Source organism: Notechis scutatus, chromosome 2 (genome assembly GCF_049901735.1).
Source record: "Notechis scutatus isolate UNSWTSFEM ecotype Mainland chromosome 2, rNotScu1.2, whole genome shotgun sequence".
Taxonomy (NCBI): domain Eukaryota; kingdom Metazoa; phylum Chordata; class Lepidosauria; order Squamata; family Elapidae; genus Notechis; species Notechis scutatus.
Window position 1 is genome coordinate 64987597 of NC_142010.1, and position 20037 is coordinate 65007633.

At 35.7% G+C, this 20037-nt stretch overlaps 1 protein-coding gene across 8 annotated transcripts in view; it reads right to left on the reverse strand.

Annotated features, from left to right (window-relative positions):
* The window catches only part of DOCK3 (dedicator of cytokinesis 3), a 200059-nt gene that overhangs the window by 56897 nt on the left and 123125 nt on the right, over window positions 1–20037 (reverse strand). For 6 of the 8 annotated variants that reach the window (XM_087954949.1, XM_087954952.1, XM_087954947.1 and 3 more), the window contains 6 exons: window positions 6894–6979; window positions 4831–4857; window positions 4622–4717; window positions 4137–4197; window positions 1599–1692; window positions 546–694 (listed from right to left, as the gene is read on the reverse strand). In XM_087954949.1, the coding sequence (XP_087811075.1) occupies window positions 546–694; window positions 1599–1692; window positions 4137–4197; window positions 4622–4717; window positions 4831–4857; window positions 6894–6979 (513 nt within the window). The remainder of the gene's footprint in view (window positions 1–545; window positions 695–1598; window positions 1693–4136; window positions 4198–4621; window positions 4718–4830; window positions 4858–6893; window positions 6980–20037) is intronic. The other 2 variants (XM_087954950.1, XM_087954948.1) reach the window with 1 other exon arrangement.

Consider the following 20037-nt stretch of genomic DNA (forward strand, 5'->3'; position numbering starts at 1 on the left):
CAATAGGTGGTGGCAATTCCTGCCGCCTGGAACAGCTGATAAGCAGTATTCCGGAAGGATGATCCAACCACCGACAGGTGGTAGTGGCAAACAGCGGCAATAGGTGGCGGCAATAGGAGCTGAAAATGGGGCACATAGAGGCAAAAAACAGCCGAAGAGTGGGGGCCACTGGGTGGGCAGCAGCTGCTCCAGAAAAATATTTTTGGAGCAAAAAGGGTCCATTAATGAGGCTTTGCTGAAAATTTCCACGTGCATTTTGGTCGAGAGAAAAATAATAATAGATTTGCAGATCGTTGTGATTGTATTCTTTCAAATATTTAGTCTGCTATTAATGAGTGCTTTGCTGGTGAAAAATAATTGTAGTTGTGCATGTGCATTTATGTGCGAGTCTGTGTATAGAAATATATAATTAAATAGGGAACTAATTTAGACAAGATAGTTATGTATGTATGTATGTATGTATGTTTGCAGAAAATATTTAGTTCTGGCTTTAGAAAAGAATATCTAATAAAATTTGAAAATAATTATTAATAACATTTTCTGACCTTGCCTTTATTAAAATAATGGATAATCTTCCGACAAAGATTTTCTTTACGTTGCCACTCTGTCTGAGATGGATAGTGGAGGAATTCCCGAAGAGGCCTGTCCTCCCATTGTAGTAACTCACAATACAAAAGCAATGTAAAAGCAGCCTCTGTCAAAATAACAAGCAATGATCATTTCATAATAACATCATAATATTTCAACTTGTATAAATATCCAAATAGATAAACCAAAAAAATTATGAAAATCCTAAATGAATAAAATAAAAAAGGTGTTTTGCTAGTAAAAGGAAAGTGAATATTTAATCATGTTATGCTGAAGTAACGGCAAATGAATTGATATATAATATTTTATGTATATATTTTGTAGGTTACTTAAAGGCATACAGTGTTCTTAATCAATTAATTATTCTTATTTGGACTTTAGGTAATATAAATGAAAATAATGTGGACATAGTAAAAATATATATACTATATGAAATGTGTTTGAATATTAGTAGCTCAGGTTGGTAGTTAGGCTCTTGGTTTGTGCTCCGAACTTGGCAATTTGGTTGCAAACATTTTGTCACCATTCAAGGAGACATCATCAGTGCATTTAAGTTGTGCTCTACAAACACCTAATATACTATATGCAAGAGTTGTGCTCTACAATCACCTAATATACTATATGCATGCAATTAAAATAAATTAGCTGAAACTATCCAGTTACTGCTTAAGTGCACCTCAAATTGCTAATTGCTAATCTAAGTATTTATGCAGAGACATTGGTAATGTAAACCAATCGTGGAGAATTAGTTCCAACCGGCTTACAAAAATGCAGAATGTCTTCCAAAGATATTGTATCACCACGTGAAAAAAACATGCATGATCCTAGCCACATACTTTTACTGACCATTGTGATATAATTTGGTAAGAATTGTATTAGTTACTGTATACATACTCATACAACCGATCAATGTATAAATTATACTAGTTAAAAAAATTATGAAAATTTAAAGAGACATATTTTAAAAAGATCACTATAAATATATAAATAAAATTTTCTCCCATATTTACCTGTGTAATTTTCAGCCTGCAGATGCATGTCACATAACTTGTGTATATAGCGGATATACATTTCCTCCTTATTAATTTCAGATTTATAAAAATTCTAAAAAATAAAATATTTCAAAAAATAATCTCTGAAAATTTGTCAATCAAAATATTTTCAAAACTTTTTTCATTCAGTTTATTTAGAATGCTAAATCATGTTTCAGTTTCATGAAATATACCATGAAGAAACTTAAAACATATACCGTATTTATCGGCGTATAACACGCACAGGCGTATAACACGCATCTTCATTTTAAGAGGGAAATTTCAGGAAAAAAATAAATTTTCCGAAGCGCCCGTTTCACCCCCACTCCCACCCAGCGCGCTTCAATCCACAGTGTCCCATTCTGCCTGCCTGCCTGCCTGCCTTAGTTTCTGGTTGTTTGGGAGCAGCTTCGGCTGAGAATAATAACTATTCGCCTTTTTACTCAGCCGAAGCTGTTCCGATTCAACCATTAACGAAGGCAGGCAGGCAGGCAGAACGGAGCACTGCGGGCGGGCGGGCGGGCGGACGGGTGGGGGTGGGGGAAAACGGGCGCTTCAGGGAAGCTGTGGCGACAGGAAAAGCCCCCGCTTCTTTGAAGCAGTTTCTTCCTGTGCTGGTGGAGGAGCGAGAGAGCGACTGAGAGCTGACCCAGAGAGCAGGACAGGCTTCGGTTGCTTCCTCCCTCCCCTTCTTTCATTTGTGTCCTTGATCCCGATCCCAGCAGCATTCACCGAAGGCTTCTTAACATATATCGGCGATATACACGCATACATCATTTGCCCCCTATTTTCAGGGGAAAAAAGTGCGTGTTATACGCCGATAAATACGGTATCCACTTCTATACTCACTCTCTTCTATAACCACCCTTCCAGTGCAGAAAGCTTTTAGTTTTGAATGTACTGTATTCCATTTCTATATTATATCTTAATTTTATTTGTTCCATCATATTTTATTCACAAATTAGGATTATTTGAAATACAAATTAGATCTTGGAAGATTCAATGATCTACTAATAAAGTTAATAAAAGTAAGCTCAAAACAAATAATGGCCTGATATTATGTCTTTAATAGTTCTTCCTTAAGAAATGTACTGAAAGGTTGAAAATGGTGCCATTTTATTTCTATTTAAATCAGGACAAATAAAGAATGTATTGTGATTTTAGGGGATTTTTCTTCTTCTTTCTTTCAGTTAATCCATTGGAGAGTGCCCATCTAGTTTTCCTGACAAGGTTTTTCAGAAGTGGGCTGTCACTGCCTCCTTCCTAGGGCTCAGAGAAAATGGCTAATCCAAGATCATCCAGCTGGCTTCGTGCCCAAGGCAGTACTAGAACTCACAGCATTCCAGTTTCTAGCCTGATAAAAATCCCTTCTCACCTCTATGGAGGATACATGTCTTCCCAATCTTGTGACTCCTACCAGAAGCCCAGGAGTTTGAGTATTGAGTATTCTGTGCAGTATCTTAGCTGTTCCTAGAACTGACTTTTCTGGACAGAGAGCTCTGATATTATCCCTGGGAACTGTTGGAGCCACTCTTGCAGCTTAGGAATCACAGCCCTGACTGTTTCTCCCACCACTTTGGCCTTTACTTTCCATATCCTCTCTAGTTCTTTCTTCAAGCCCTGGTACTTCTCCAGCTTTTCATATTCCTTCTTAAAGATTCTGCTGTCACTTGGCTTTGCTACATCTATCACTACCACTGTCTTCTGATCTTTGTCTTTTACCATGTTAACCACTTGATTGGCCAATACTTGCCTGTCCATCTGGATTTGGAAGTCCCACAAGATCTTAGCTCTGTTGATCTCCAAACCTACTATGGGAACCTCTCATCTGGACTTTGGAGATCTAGCCCATACACTCTGCAGAAGTTCCTGTACACAATACCAGCTACTTGGTTTAGTATATGCTTCTGCCTGCACATTACACTCTGCCACTATGTGTTGGACTTTCTCTGAGGCCACTCTTCAGTCTGCCCTGAGTTCCTGTCTAATGTGGTAAATCTCTTTTATGGATCTGGTGCTTAGTGCCTGTTCTTATGCTGCTATAATCAGTCCCTGGGTTTTGTCTTTTAATCCAGCCTTTTCCAGACACTGGTAGAATTTCTCAAAGTCAGCCACCTAAGCTATCTGTCAATGGTGCATCTCAGGCATGGTATTGTCTTGGCATCGTACTTCCTCTGCTTGATCTTCCTTCCAGGTCTGCTGCTACCCTCAGACATTCCCTTAGTGGCTCATTTTCAATTGCCATCTTACTGATATATTACTAAATGCTCTGGGTTTCATCCAGGACAATACTAATGAACCTAAGACTTAGATATTTTGAACACATAGTACAAAGATAAGAGTCACTAGAGAAACCCACCAATGTTTGGAACAATCAAAGACAATAAAAAAGAGACCAACAGAATATAAGGAATATAAATGCTTTCACTAACACAAGTATGAAATTACAAGAATTGAAAGAAAGAATTTTTGATCCTGGCAAAATGATATTTATACTTTTACAAAGATAATTCTCACCATCAAGTTAACAGTGCAACCAACTTTCTTGTTCTCTGTTTCATCTCCTTTCATACAGTCTCTGAAAAACAAAAACAGTTGATATGCTTAAATTTCAAAACTTTTTTCCATTAAAAATAATACAGGAAGTTCTGAAGAATTAATCCATAAAGGTATTTCCACAACTTTGACTATGTAGCTTTAGCAAGATTAGCAGTTTTATTTACTTCTTGATTCTGTAAATCATCAGCAAATTCATTAAGTATTAATTCTCTAGGTTTTTTTTTTTTCTTTTTTAGCATTGATGTAATATACTAGACAGGCATTTATTGTGAAAATACAAAAAAGTGACTACATATTACATCCTTAAAAAAACTGGGGTACAACTCCTGGTACTCAGAATCTATATATGCTGTTATAAGCAAGAAAAAACCTTTGGTAAAAAATGTTATGTCATTAGTTACTACTAACATTATTTGCATATGTATCAGAGGTCCTTGCATTACCTGTAGTCAAGGAGGCGCTCCATCAAACGAGTCACTGATGTAACAAATGAAACCCCTGTCTCCCTCCAAGTTTCTTGTTCTATCTTTTCTAGCAGGCTGTATGAAAGTAAATAATCAGTAAGACTTACTCAGAAATATTATTGTGAACAGTTCTGAGAATACTTAAAACACTTAAACATTTCCATATAAAATCTGAACAATCATCTTACCTGGGATAAGGCCCAAACAGCTGGGTTCTGATCCACGTTGCATGAAGCAAAGACAAGGAAATGACTGAACTAAGATGATACACTATTACTATTTCATACCAAGAAAATATTGTGCCTGGTCTAGATATTGCACTACTGCTACTCATGAATGCAGATAGTTTATATACATTTACAGAATACATACACATATTTCCTTTACTGTAGAAATAACGTATTGCTGAGAAAAAAAGCTGGGGTCACACTATGAGATTGTTTTCATCAGACTGATTTCCTTCCCCTGCCCCACCCCATGCCCAGTGATATTGTTGATCCTAAAATTAAAAAGTGAGCAAGTGAGTATTGTGATGATGTTATCCATTCAGTCAAGTTCAACTCTTGGTATATCTATGGGCCTAGTTTCTCCACATCTTCTGGTCTTGCCCTATTTCTTTGAGGTTTTAATTAGATGTTATATGTTTTCTCTCCCTAAAGAGATACAAACTTCCTTTGCATAATATTCAATATTTTAAAGAATGGAGCAACTGAAAACAGTGCATGGGAATATAGTTCAATTCACTGCTTCTATTATAATATTTTATTTTTCAGTAATGTAAGTTGTATATCTATATATTGTGTATGTGAAATAGTGGCTATGTAGTGGCTATGACTACAAGAACAACCTAATCTTCGATTTTCTGCAGATAAGGATGGTTTGGGTAAAAAACAAAAAATTAAAAATCTGAGTTTCTAAAAGTTAACACTTCATATTTAATTAATTTAGTTTAGAGAATTACTGATATTTTATATATTAATCATTAGGTTTGTGCTATCTATGACTCAAATATTGAACCACTGTTAGAATTTAGTATTTTTAATATTAATTTTAAATTTTTAGTATTTAGTAATTGTGTAAAGACATGTCAGTTAAATTGTAAACCATGTGAAAAACAGGCTCCCTTGTATGGTCTTTTGACAAGCTCTGAATGACCAGGAAAGAATTTAGGTTGTCAAAGCAATATAATGAATATTTTAACAATTAATGTTTTAATTCATGTCTTGGAACAATGCCAATTTCTTTTCGGAATTCATGGTATGCTTATTTTAAAAATTAGTAACAACAGAGCTCTTATGGTAATTCAGAGTTGCTTGCCTAACCTCATTTTGTACTTTCATTGAAACTCCAAACTACATCTATGCAATCTTAATGAAGGTCATATATTTCACAAATAATTTAGTAAATTGTCTTTAAACATAGTTCATATTTAGAGATATGCTGTTGAAGATAAAGATTACATGAAGATACTCAATATGCACTCCTTGAGACACTGAAGGAATAATTATTGGGGAACAGCAGGCAAGACTTCTTCTCTACTCTTGTATACATTTTGTCAAAATATAGGGACATCTCCAGTTGTAAAATAGAAAGTAAAGAAAAAAACAGAAATCCAAACATCCTTCCAGAAAAATGAAGGCATTCAAATTAAGAGATGCAAAAAGCTATAAATGGATCAAATTTATCAGTTATTTTAAATGATTATAATCATGAATTGATCTTTCATGTTAATACAATAACAAATCTTGATTTCTGCAATTATTAAATAAAATGGACATGCTGTTTTATATTAAAATATTTGTTGTATTTTTATCAAACCATTCATTCTGATGCATTATTCATTTCTAAGAATAGTATTTATGTTTAGATCAGGGGTGTCAAACTCAATTTCATTGAGGGCCGCATCAGGGCTGTGGTTGACCTTGGGGGGCTAGGGAGCTGTGGTTGACTGGGTGGCCGTGGCCAACTTGACGCTACTCCCCAAACTTCTGGCATGTTTCCTCTTCTCATTGGATAGAGTGAGTCGAAGCCAGGCTGGCCTGATCTTTCCTCTTTGCACTGGGTAGATCAGGCAGAAGCTAGGGTGTCCCAAACTTTCCTCCTCACACTGGGTAGACCAGGACCACCCCGCGACCACATTGCAGGCTGCATCCAGCCCATGGGTCTTGAATTTGACATCCCTGGTTTAGATCATCCTTCCAATCTTTTTATATAGATATGTAGTTTTAATAATGCTAAACTTAAGACTTACAACAGACTGAAGAGTTCCCTGTAATTTTCATCTCCTTTTCCCTCTGATACCAAACTGTCTAGCTTATCAATCAATTCTGCCTCCACCTGGATCAAAAAGAAAGAATTTGTAAGAGCAGCTTAGTTTGTAAACTCTATATATAAGAGATGTGAAATTGATATTTCATGATATTTTCCTACTCTGCATGAAGATTATTTTTATGGAGATCTGGATTATTTCTATTTCTTAACATAGAGTTCCAAAAGTAGCAAAAAATAATTTCATAAAACAGTAGTTTTATGAAACATAATATGCCTCATTTATTTGAGCAGCACTGTCATATCTTTTTTGACCGGACAACTAATAAAATTATTTTTTTTCATTTTCCAAATACCACTACTCATTCTAATATATATTTATGCATTTAGTGTACAATAAATGAACTTTCTAAAAAATCCGTTTATTATTTAAAGTGAAAAGCAAAACCATCCTCCAAGACTTATTTGTAAATAAAGTTGATCAAAAAACAATTAGGTCTTTTTTGTTGAGCTGTTTTTGTTGCACAGATGTTTACTGGACATTATAAGACTGTCAAACACACCATTCCTCAATATCCTTCATTGCTTTAAACAGTTCATCAATATTTTTTTGCCATTTCCCTTATTTCATTGCTTTTCCAATAATGCAAGATGTGTGTATAATATTTTTTAAAAGGCGGTTTCGTTGCCCTCAGTTGGACAGCCTTGTTTTTCTCTAGTACTTGGGGAAGATTCATATCTTGTATATATACAAGATGTGGTAAATGGCTAGAAAAATTCTGCTACTTTCCTTGTTATACTTTATTTCGTACAGCACTGCAGTTTTCTAATAAAAACATGTAACAGCATTAGTCATGAATATTAGAATATGTTAAACTTTTGCTTTTATATAGCTCTTAAAACCAAACATCTCTAAGATTTTTTTAAAAACAGTTTTATATTTCCAAAAGACTATATATAACAAGACAGACTGTTCAAGTTCTTTAAGTGATATTTGTGTAGATATGATCTGTGGCTATACACCAATGTGATATTTGTAGGAGAAAACTGCCATTTCTCAAATATACAATGTATATCATAACCAAACCAACATGATTCAGTTTTCTGTGATCAACAATTAGTTTAGCTGACCATGGGAATGTGATGGATATTGTATACCTTAATTTCAGCAAAGCATTCAGTAAAGATTCCAATGATATATTGGTAGTGAAAAGGACAAAATGTGGGCTGGATTATACTAAAATTAGTATAGTAGACTGAACAATCATATCTATTAGGTATATGTCAATTGCTCAACATCAAATTGGAAGTGTTGACTGGTACATCAGAGCCAGAGTACATCAGAGCTGGTACATCAGAGTTCCCTTTTAAGCCCTATGCTGTTGAATAGATTTATAAATGACTTAGAAAAGAGAATTAAAAAATAAGTTTATAAAAGATGGCTAGTCGATATAAAAGTAGCAGGGATAGCACATATCTTAGAGGCCAATATTAACATTCAAGAAGACCTTGACAATGATCTAGAAACATCAAGATCAATTTTGGTGGAGACAATTGAAAAATCCTATATTTGGATAGAATAAATCAAATTTTTGGGTGGGTGAACCTTACTGAGTAACATGCAAAAATAATAAGGTGTCCTGGTGAATCAAAAATTAAACATGAGCTAACACTATGATACAACTGCAAAAAAGCGAATGCAATCCTATACAAAAGTAGAGTATAAGATCAGAGAAATGATTGTTCCTCCCTATTCTGACTTGGTCACATCATATTTAGAAAATTGCCTTCAGTTCTTGGCATCAAATTTTAAGAAAGAATTGGCAAACTGGAACATGTCTTGAAGACAACAACCAACATGATATGAGATGGTTGGATGCATTAGACATGTTTAAAGGGGAGAACAAACTATTGTGTGGAAACATAATAGTGGCCTTCAGAAATTTGAAGATTTGTTATGTAGAAAAAGGAACAATTGTTCAGAGTTGTTCAAGAAATCATGGATTTAAATCATGAAAAAATAGATTTCACTTGAACAATAGGAAATATTTCTTAATGCTGTTAGTTCTTCAACCAAAGACTGTCTTGTGAAATGGTGGACTTTCCATCTAAGGTGATATTTAAAATTAAATTGAAAATTGAAAAGATAGTTAAAATTTAAAAGTTTATAAGATAGGTTTATATTTAAGTTATACAAAATGTGATCTGTTCTCCACCCAAGTCCTAAAACTAAAGAAAATGCAATTAAACAAATGAGTCTAAAGCATTACACTTGCTCATTAATGAGGAGAATGACCCAAAGGTGTATTTTTGTATGTGGCAAAATTATGGGAATCTCTGCTTTCAGTAACTGGCATACACTGTTGGGCAGCAATAATTGCAACTATGTGTTTCCATTCCATTCCATTTTTTAATTTGATTTGTTTACTGAATGACATCCCTCCCAAGTAACCCAGGCAGAAACCATGTCTAGATGAGCTAAATCTACTTTATTGTAAAGCTACATTAATAGCATCTTGCAAGTCTGAAAGAACAAACTTCCAGCCACAACTTTTAACTACTTAATCCATTAGGATGAGTCCTTCCTAAGTTTCTTTCTCTATTAAGCCAGTGGAGGTTCCTGCCTCTCTCATTTTGATTGTTTCCTAGGCAGCATCTCTTATTCTTTTTCCCCAAGCTCATCTGCACATTCTATTACAATATTTACCTTTTGCCTTTCTAACCTTCCAGCTTATCTACATGGTCTTTTGCAAACTATAATTGGGCAGCAATGTTCTCTTTGGATAGTACTGGCATTTTCCTTTCAACCCTGCCAAGCACACTATTACTGTTTGTTGATCTTTTGATCGTGGTCCCATGAATGCTTATCATAACCAATGCAAAAGGCCTTGAATTCCTTAGATGTTATGCATATACTAGGCTTGTTTGCAACCTCCTGGAGTATTACATACTTTGCATTAAGTTTGATCTTGGTTGATTGAACACTCCTGCGGAGGGTACAATTATATTGAATTGCCTCCCTTTCTACAAGTCCCCCTGAGAGTGGATTGGTAGACTCTAAACATTTTAAAAATCATTTTGTTAACTTTTTCCATCTGGTTTCAGGAAGTCCTTGTCTGAGCCATGACATATTTTTACAAACCTGGATTGTAAAGATCAGATTTTGATAGTGAATAGAATTCTTTTCTATAAATAAGGCAGTAATTCCTATACTCAAATCTAATTATTATTCCATTGTTTGAAACACCTGACTCTACTTTCCCCTTCAAATGAACTAGAGGTTCACATATTGACTTGTGAAGCCCTATATGGCATGGAGCCAGGAAACCTAAGGAACTGGCCCATTACATCACCCATCCCGCCCGGTCAGGCAGGGAAGGTATGTTGCATATTCCACCAGTTAAAGAATTCCAATTGGCAGAGTCCAGGAAAAGTGTTTCTCTGTTGTTACCCCCATCCTATGGAATATTCTCTCCCTGGAGATGAGGCAAGCCCTACATTCCTGGCCTTCCAAAAAGGAGTTAAAACACAGTCTGTAGTCTCAAATGGGGAACCCAAAGGAACACCCAATTATAGGATTGGTTGGTACCACGAGAGCCCACCCTCAGCTTTTGTTAAATATTTTTAGCAGGTTTTAATTATTCTTGCCTCATTTTATAATTTAAAATCTAAAACTTTAATTTTAACATTTTTATATACTCTTTTTATGTTTTGATATTTTATTGTCATTGCCAATTTCTCTTTGAGGGAGATGGGCAGTTCACAAATGTGAAAAACAAACAAACAAACTTTTATCATACATATATGTAGATTTGAATCATTTTCCTCAATAGATCAATTAACAAAAATAAAAGTTTTGACTCATTTGTTTAACTGAATTCTCTTTATGTAGTTTTAAGGTGGAGAATGGGTCATATTACAGGTCATATTTATGCAATTCAATAGGATTCACAAATGTTTAAACATTGCTCTACATGATCCCCTTAATTCCTTCCAATATTACATTCTATGATCCTAGAAATACTACTACATATTCTCCTCAGTTTGTTTATCAATATAGTGGATAGAAATATATGAAAACAACAAGAACTTGAGAAAGGAGGTTATTAGTTGAGTGGATAGAAAATTGCTGTTTATAGTATCAAAGTTACATATATACAACTTACCTTTTCTCTTGTTCTCTGTGCATCACTTACATGGGTGAATAATGAACTTATTTGTGGAGGACAGATATAAATTTAAGCAGAGGAGACAAGACAGAATATCACGATCAATGCCATTATCACAGGTTTAGATAACTATGGCATATGAATTTTTGATGACTGGTCCAGCACATATTAAAAAGTGACTCTATTGAAAAATGCTAGAAAAATCACCATTATTCTAGTATTCTGGTTCCTAATGGAAGATGATTTCAGTTCAGTGGTATTTCACAATCAATGAGCAAACCTTATGAACTTGTGAACAAGTGTTTTGTGTACAGAGCCATAGATAGGATATAAAACTCTAAAGGCCATCTGATTTTCAAGAAATGTAAAGAAATTTTAAAAGGCATAATCAAGTTTAGAAGAAACACAGCACAATCCAAATGTGAACACAACTTAAGAGGAATTTAATGTTTGAGTGAAGTCAAATTTATGTGTATGAGTGAGTGAAGTGTACAATCATTAGCAAGTGAGGTTATAATTCTTGAGATAACAAAATTAATTATCACCACAGATGGAAGCAATTGGTGTGAAGAAGGCTTTCTTAATGGAAAAACAGAAATATAAAAATGAAATAATTAGCCTAATGTTCAAAAGGTGCCAGCATGAATATTGAAAGCACAGGTTCCAAGTATGCAATGCTACTTGAAGGTGGAGAATGGAAGTTGGTATGTTCCATAAATAATTTTCTCAAATGTAAATATTTTTAAAAGAATACAGTACATTACAGAGAAGTGATATCCTGAGAAAGCTTTCAAAGTCTGGATGTTTTTTTAAAGGTGCTCACAAATAAAGCAAAGAATACACAAAGCATAACTCAGGGAAAAAAAGAATTAATTTTAAAGGTATGCAGAACTTTCAGAAAGGTTTTCAAGAAACCTGAATCACATTTGTTGGACACATGGAGTCAAAGAATAATTCTGTGCTGCAAGTGCCAGAGCAAACCAATTAAGAAAGGATACCAATTCTTCTCTTGTCCTGGGATAGAAGATCAGGCATTTTTAAAGGAGAAAAGATAAGTTCCTATATGAATAAATGGTTTCAAATTTATACTGAATTATAATCTGAAAGAAAACTTTTACAAATGATATATTGCTGGTACCTAATGCCTATCAACGATGTTTCTGTTGGAAATATAATTGTAAAGAAGGTACTTTTTATCATCTTTGGTGGTCTTGTTATAAAACAAAGTAATATTGGGGCCGGATTCATACTTTGATTCAGAAGAGCCTTGAAACAAATATAAAACTGAAACCAAGTTTTTCTTCTGGGACTATTGGACAAGGATCTTGAAAAATTTGGAACTTTGTTATTATGTATGTTGTTTGCAGCGAGCATTCTATATGCGTAACAGTGGGAAAATATGTCAATTCCTACAATGGAAGAATGGATGGAAAAAGTGGTGGAGCTAGCAGAGATGGAAAAATTAATTGTTTTAATTAAACAAAAGAATGCATCTATTTTGTTTCTAGTTAAAAACTTCTTCTACACTTAGTATTCAGAACAGAAAAAAATTAAATTTGACTTGTGTTTTGATGATTAGTTTATTGTTAGAGAAATGGATAGCGTTCACTAAACATGCAGAAGTAAAAAGCTGAGGTTCTGCGTTTTTAAGCTTGAGAGGAAAAGACAAGCTCAAAAATTAAAGTACAAAAATAAAAGTACAAAATTTAACAGAAGAAAACCAACACAGAATTTAAATAATATTTTGTTTGGCCTGAAGTTGCAAACCAAACTCACAAACAGCAGCATATTGTGTCACTGTAACCACTTGAGATCTAGGATTTGATATCCACATCTCACTTCAGAACTGTAAAACGTTTCTTGAAGGAATGCATTATTTTATGGCACCTTTATTTAAAACCGAAAATCTGTTTCTTGAGACAGCAAGGAACTGCTGCCAGAAAATACCAAGAAGAAAAAAATGTATTAAATTATGTGGCATATGAGTGTTGTATAATGAACACTTAGAACCAGAGTTGGAAGAAGCCATTTCAGTGAAGGGATACCCTTTACATTTGTGGTTAATTGGTTCTACTGTTGAACTGCTTTAACTATTAGGACGCCTTTTTAAACTTTCAATTGAAATTGCCTTTCTGTAATTTAAATCCATTATTCCAGCGGTCCTCAAACTTTGCGACTTGGTGGCCCGGCTGGTGGGGAAGAGGGGAAATTGGGCAGTGCGATTGGTGGACTCCGCTCACAAGAGAGAAGCCTTTGGGATGCGGATTCGCGCTCCTTCAGGCTTCTCTGTATCAAAAGCTTTTGCAAAGGGACGGAAGGCCCAAAGCGGTACAAGATCACTTCCCCCGAAGGCTTCCGTGCGCTTGCAAAAGGTTTTGGTGAGGAGAAGCGAAGCTTGTGGGGGGTGCAGTCTTGTGCTCCTTCAGACTCAATGAGGCTGTCTGATGCTTCAAAAGCAAATTGGGTGTTCCATGTAGGTAACCTTGGTGAGTCAGCAAAACTAAGCAGGGGTCACTCATCCCACTCAGCCTCTGCTCTCACCGCTCCGCTTTTGGAGTATTGGGAGCAGGCAGCTTGTTGGCCCAGTTTTGGGGTAGGGGAATTGAGCAACTGAACAATGGGCCGGCATGCACATGCAGTTCCATTGATGCAAGAGAAGAGAAGCCTTTGGGGGACCACTCATGTGAGTGGAGCTACACGTGCACATATCGAGTGGAGCTACCACCTCGCATATCTCAGTTCCAAATAAGACACGGCCCGGTAGTCAGGGGTTGAGGAGGTTCTGCATTATTCCGTGTCCTGCATTCTGGAATGAACATGAACAGAACTTAACCTTATATGTGACATTGTTTCAGGTATTTCAAAATAGCTTTTATACCCCCAAACCCACCCCAAACTCTCAATGACTAAAGTTAACCATCACCGTAAATCTCTCTTTATAGGACTTAGTTTCTGATCATCATACGTTCCAATATCACATAATACTTTCCTAAGTACGTAGTCCCCCCAAAAAATACAGTAATCCAGGTTAGAATGACCAAAGTAGAATAAAATTTAATGGTTATTTCCTGTAATATGGAATTTATATTTCCATTGGTGCAACCTGAAATTACACTCCCTGGCTTGTAGCTGCCATTTACTGGGTCATATTTGCAATTAACTAATATGCTAAGATGTTTTTAATAAATACCAGGTATCTGGTATATAACTATATATAACTATATATATAACTATATTTAACTCTCATGCCATCCAATCCATACTTAATTAGCATAGATTGGATGACATATATATAGATACATATATAAAACATAGAATATGTGATAGTATGTCATGTTTTGTCAAATGCTTTGCTGAAATCAAGATAAGTTATGATACTAAGGACCTAATCAAAAAGTGAAATGAGATTAGTCTGGCAAGATTTGTTCTTGACAAATCCATGCTAACATCTGGTAACTGTAGCATTGTTTTCAACATGTTTACAGATCTTCTCCTCCTTTTCTTGGAACTAATGTTAGATTGGTGTTTAGTTTCCAAGACATTCCTTTTCCTCATTTAAAGGCAGGAATATTTGCTGTACTTTACCAATTCACCAAATCTCCTAGAGGCTTTCCATGAAAATGTTTCTATTAGTCTCAATCTTCAATCCTGACCTTTTTTCCTGATCTTCAGAAATTTCCCAGTGCAGAATAAGCTACGCACAAAATTGGAAATTGTCTACCATCCCTTCAGAGGATATGGTAATTAAAAAAATACACGAGTGCACTGAGATGGATAGCCTAGCCAAACTGTTAAAAAACAACCAAGATAGTGATTATTATGAAATATGGAACATTTGGTATGAGTGGTTAAAGAAAAGGTAATATTTGATATTTAGATAAGTTATGGAAAAGATGGGAGACGTGCATTTAATTACAAACTATATAGAGAAATTAAAACATTAAAAGAACGAAGGAGTTATAAAAGAAAAAATTTAACCGTTGTTCAAGATATGCTATAAAGTGTGTGTGTGTGTGTGTGTGTGTGTGTGTGTGTACATATACATATGTGTGTGTGTGTGTGTGTGTGTGTGTGTGTGTGTGTGTTTTCATAGATTTTCATGGGTACAGGTATGTAGGTCTAGGTGTGTTCAGGTCTTTTCCCGTGTAAGATTATTTCCCGTGTAATCTTACACGGGAAAAGACCCGAACACACTTAGACCTACATATACATATACATATCAGACTATCATGTTTATATAACATATAACAGACTATCATGTTTACCGATCAGATCGTGAAAATCGTCGAGGAGGTGGTGTTGCTATATTCTATAAAAAATCCTTACATCTAAAAAATATCCAAGTTACCCAGGAGCTTGCCCTTCCTGAAACCATCATCTGTGAACTATCCTTAAATATCACAATTCGATTCTTACTATGTTACAGAGCACCTGATTATGACATCGAACATGTAAACAAGCTAAATACATTACTAACATGGGCTGCATCCTGCCCATACCCTTTTATCCTTCTTGGTGATTTCAATCTGCCTCATATTGACTGGACCCTAAATGATTGTACAACTGAAATCATACACACAACCTTCTACAATGCTATTACAAATCTGGGACTGGAACAACTAGTAACCAACAATACTAGACTAAACAACTGCCTCGATCTCATCTTCTGCAATAGTTTGAATTTAATTTACGGAATACAAACTAAAGAACCCTTTTCCAGTAGTGACCACAATATGATTGACTTTTGTCTCAACATACGTCCACACAAAAATCACCACAATGATGTAATCCCCAATTATAACTTCAAAAAGGCAACTATGATCTTATAGACAACGATCTCTCATCCCTTGATTGGCAATCTCTATTCACTAGATGCAATACCGTTGAAGACCATTACAACATATTTTTACTTGAAGTCAAAAGAGTCATCAAACTATATGTTCCAACAACAACTCCCAAAACAAAACAAAAAGCAGATTACCCATATCAATAAGGAAACTTCAATCCAAAAGAGAGATCACTCTGGCGGAAAAACAAATCTGGTCACGTTGCCAATTTCAAAAACCGATACAAAAATTTATGCCACCAGATAAAGACCGAATGCACCAATTATCACATTAAACAAGAGGACAACCTTCTAAGCACCAATTCCACCCGTGCTTTTTACAATTTTGTAAACAACAAACTAAAAGACTCAAGGTCCATCCCTCCCTTGATAGGACCTGATGGTAAAGACTGCAACGACGACACCATTAAAGCCAACCTCTTTAACACATTCTTCAGCTCAGTATTTGTAAACAGCAATGGATCATGCCCAGTATTTCCTAGCCGTACCACAGATAACAACAATGATCTAATACATATCGATTTCACAGAAGACAATGTTAAAAAATCACTACGCAATCTAAAACCATCTCTATCTATTGGACCAGATGGAATATGTGCCTACTTCTTAAGAAAGCTATCCACTGCCATAGCCAAACCTCTAAGCATAATCTTTGAAAAATCTTTCAGGACCAGCTCCTTGCCTAACCTATGGTCACAAGCCACAGTCATCCCCATCTTCAAAAGGGAGACCCAAGCCTAGTTGAAAATTACAGGCCAATCTCCTTATGCTGCGTCACCTGTAAAGTCATGAATCAATTATTAACCAATCCATCATCCTCCACTTAGAGACAAACAACCTACTCTCCAATAAACAATTTGGTTTCAGAAAAAAACTATCCTGTAATCTGCAACTCTTACACTGCAAAAAACATATGGACGACACAACTCGACCAAGGCAAAGCAATAGACGCAATCTACATAGACTTCTGTAAAGCCTTTGATTCAGTGGTACACGACAAACTACTCCTAAAAATAAAATCCTATGGTATCTCTGGACAACTGAATAACTGGATAGAAGCATTCCTGTCAAACAGACAACAAATGGTCAAAATCGGGAGCGTCCTATCAAATCCAGTACCTGTCAATAGTGGTGTCCCCAGGGCAGTGTTCTAGGACCAACTCTCTTCATACTCTACATAAACGACCTCTGTGATCATATTAAGAGCAATTGCGTTCTCTTCGCTGATGATGTAAAGCTGTTCAATACCACAGACAATACTGCTACCCTACAAAAAGATCTTGACTATGTATCTGAATGGTCAAACAAATGGCAACTTCAAATCTCAACAAATAAATGCTCTGTCCTACATATTGGCAAAAAAAATCAGAAAATAAAATACAAGCTGAATAGCCAAGATCTTGTTGATGACCCAAGCTCTGTAAAGGACCTTGGAATACTCACCTCTAATGATCTAAGTGCTAGAGCCCACTGCAACTACATAGCCAAAAGGCATTAAGAGTTGTTAACCTAATCCTACGTAGCTTTTCTCTGGTAATATCACACTACTAACCAGAGCATACAAAACATTTGCTAGACCAATACTCGAATACAGTTCATCAGTCTGGAACCCTCATTACGTATCTGATATTAACACAATTGAGAAAGTCCAGAAATATTTCACAAGAAGAGTTCTCCACTCTTCTACTCGTTGTAGAATACCTTATGCCACCAGACTTGAAATTCTAGAACTAGAAAACCTTGAATTACGCCGTCTTCGGTCTGACTTAAGCATGGTATATAAAATCATACATTGCAATGTCCTACCTGTCAATGAATACTTCAGCTTCAACCATAACAACACAAGAGCACACAATAGATACAAACTCAAAGTAAAACGCACCAAACTTGATTGCAGGAAATACGACTTCAGCAATAGAGTGGTCAATGTCTGGAATACTCTACCCGACTCTGTAGTCTCTTCCCCAAACCCCAAAAACTTTAACCTTAGACTGTCTACTATTGACCTCACCCCTTTCCTAAGAGGTCTGTAGGGGGCGTGCATAAAGCGCACCAACGTGCCTACCGTCCCTGTCCTATTGTTTCTCTTATTCTTTTATGTTTCTTATATGTACCCATTTCATGTATTCACAACTATGTATACACTTATACTTATTATCTTGTAAACAATTGGCAAATCAAATAAATAAATAAATAAATAAAATAAATATACATATACATATACATATACATATACACACACACACACACACACACACACACACACACACACACACATACATATATATATATATATATATATATATATATATATATATTTGTTTTCTTAAGTTTTCACGGGTACTTACATGTATGGTATTCAGCTTTGTTCGGGTATTTTCCCACGTCATTATAGTTGTGCTTTTAAAGTTGTAGCAACGTTTCATCTGCAGGCTTCTGTATAGTATACAGAAGCCTGATGATGGCAGATGAGATTCTGCCGAAAATACCCGAACAAAGCTGAATACCATACATATAAATACCCGCGAAAACTTAAGAATATATATATGTGTGTGTGTGTGTGTGTGTGTGTGTGTGTGTGTGTGTTTCTTAAGTTTTCGCGGGTACTTACATGTATGGTATTCAGCTTTGTTCAGGTATTTTCCCACGTCAATATAGTTGTGCTTTTAAAGTTGTAGCAACGTTTCAGCAGAATCTCATCTGCCATCATCAGGCTTCTGTATTGTATTGTATTATATATATATATATATATATATATATATATATATATATATATATATATATATATATATATATATATATATATATATATATATATATATATATATATATATATGGTGTTCGGCTTGGTTCGGGTATTTTCCCACGTCATTGTAGTTGTTCTTTTAAAGTTGTAGCAACGTTTCAGCAGAATCTCATCTGCCATCATCAGGCTTCTGTATTGTGTCTGTCTGTGAGTCAGACTTTGAGTGGTTTCAGATTTGAATTTGGGGCAGCCTATTGCTTTGTGCCAGAATGGTTTTCTTCATCCTGATTGGTTGGGAGTCTTGGTCTGTGTTTATTGGTCTCGAGTTTGCTGTGTTCTGCTTGATTGGTGTCTCTAATATCTTAGAGACACCAATCAAGCAGAACACAGCAAACTCCGAGACTAATAAACACAGACCAAGACTCCAACCAATCAGGATGAAAAACCATTCTGGCACAGCAATAGGCTGCCCCAAATTCAAATCTGAAACCACTGTAAAAGTCTGACTCACAGACAGACACAATACAGAAGCCTGATGATGGCAGATGAGATTCTGCTGAAACGCTTGCTACAACTTTAAAAGAACAACTACAATGACGTGGGAAAATACCCGAACCAAGCCGAACACCATACATGTAAGTACCCGCGAAAAGTTAAGAAAATATATATATATATATATATATATATATATATATATATATATATTTGTTTTCTTAAGTTTTCGCGGTACTTACATGTATGGTGTTCGACTTGGTTGGGTATTTTCCACGTCATTGTAGTTCTTTTAAAGTTGTAGCATACGTTTCAGCAGAATCTCATCTGCCATCATCAGGCTTCTGATTGTGTCCGTCTGTCAGTCAGACTTTACAGTAGTTTCAGATTTGAATTTGGGGCAGCTGTTGCTGTGCCAGAATGGTTTTTCTTCATCCTGATTGGTTGGGAGTCTTGGTCTGTGTTTATTGGTCTCGGAGTTTGCTGTGTTCTGCTTGATTGGTGTCTCTAAGATATTAGAGACACCAATGCAGAACACAGCAAACTCCGAGACCAATAAACACAGACCAAGACTCCCAACCAATCAGGATGAAGAAAAAACCATTCTGGCACAGCAATAGGCTGCCCCAAATTCAAATCTGAAACCACTGTAAAGTCTGACTCACAGACAGACACAATACAGAAGCCTGATGATGGCAGATGAGATTCTGCTGAAACGCTACAACTTTAAAAGAACTACTACAATGACGTGGGAAAATACTCCGAACCAACCGAACACCATATATATATATATATATATATATATGGATCTTTGGTTATTCGGGTTTTCTCCCGCGTAAGATTCAAAGTATCTAGGCAACGTTTCGATGAAGTC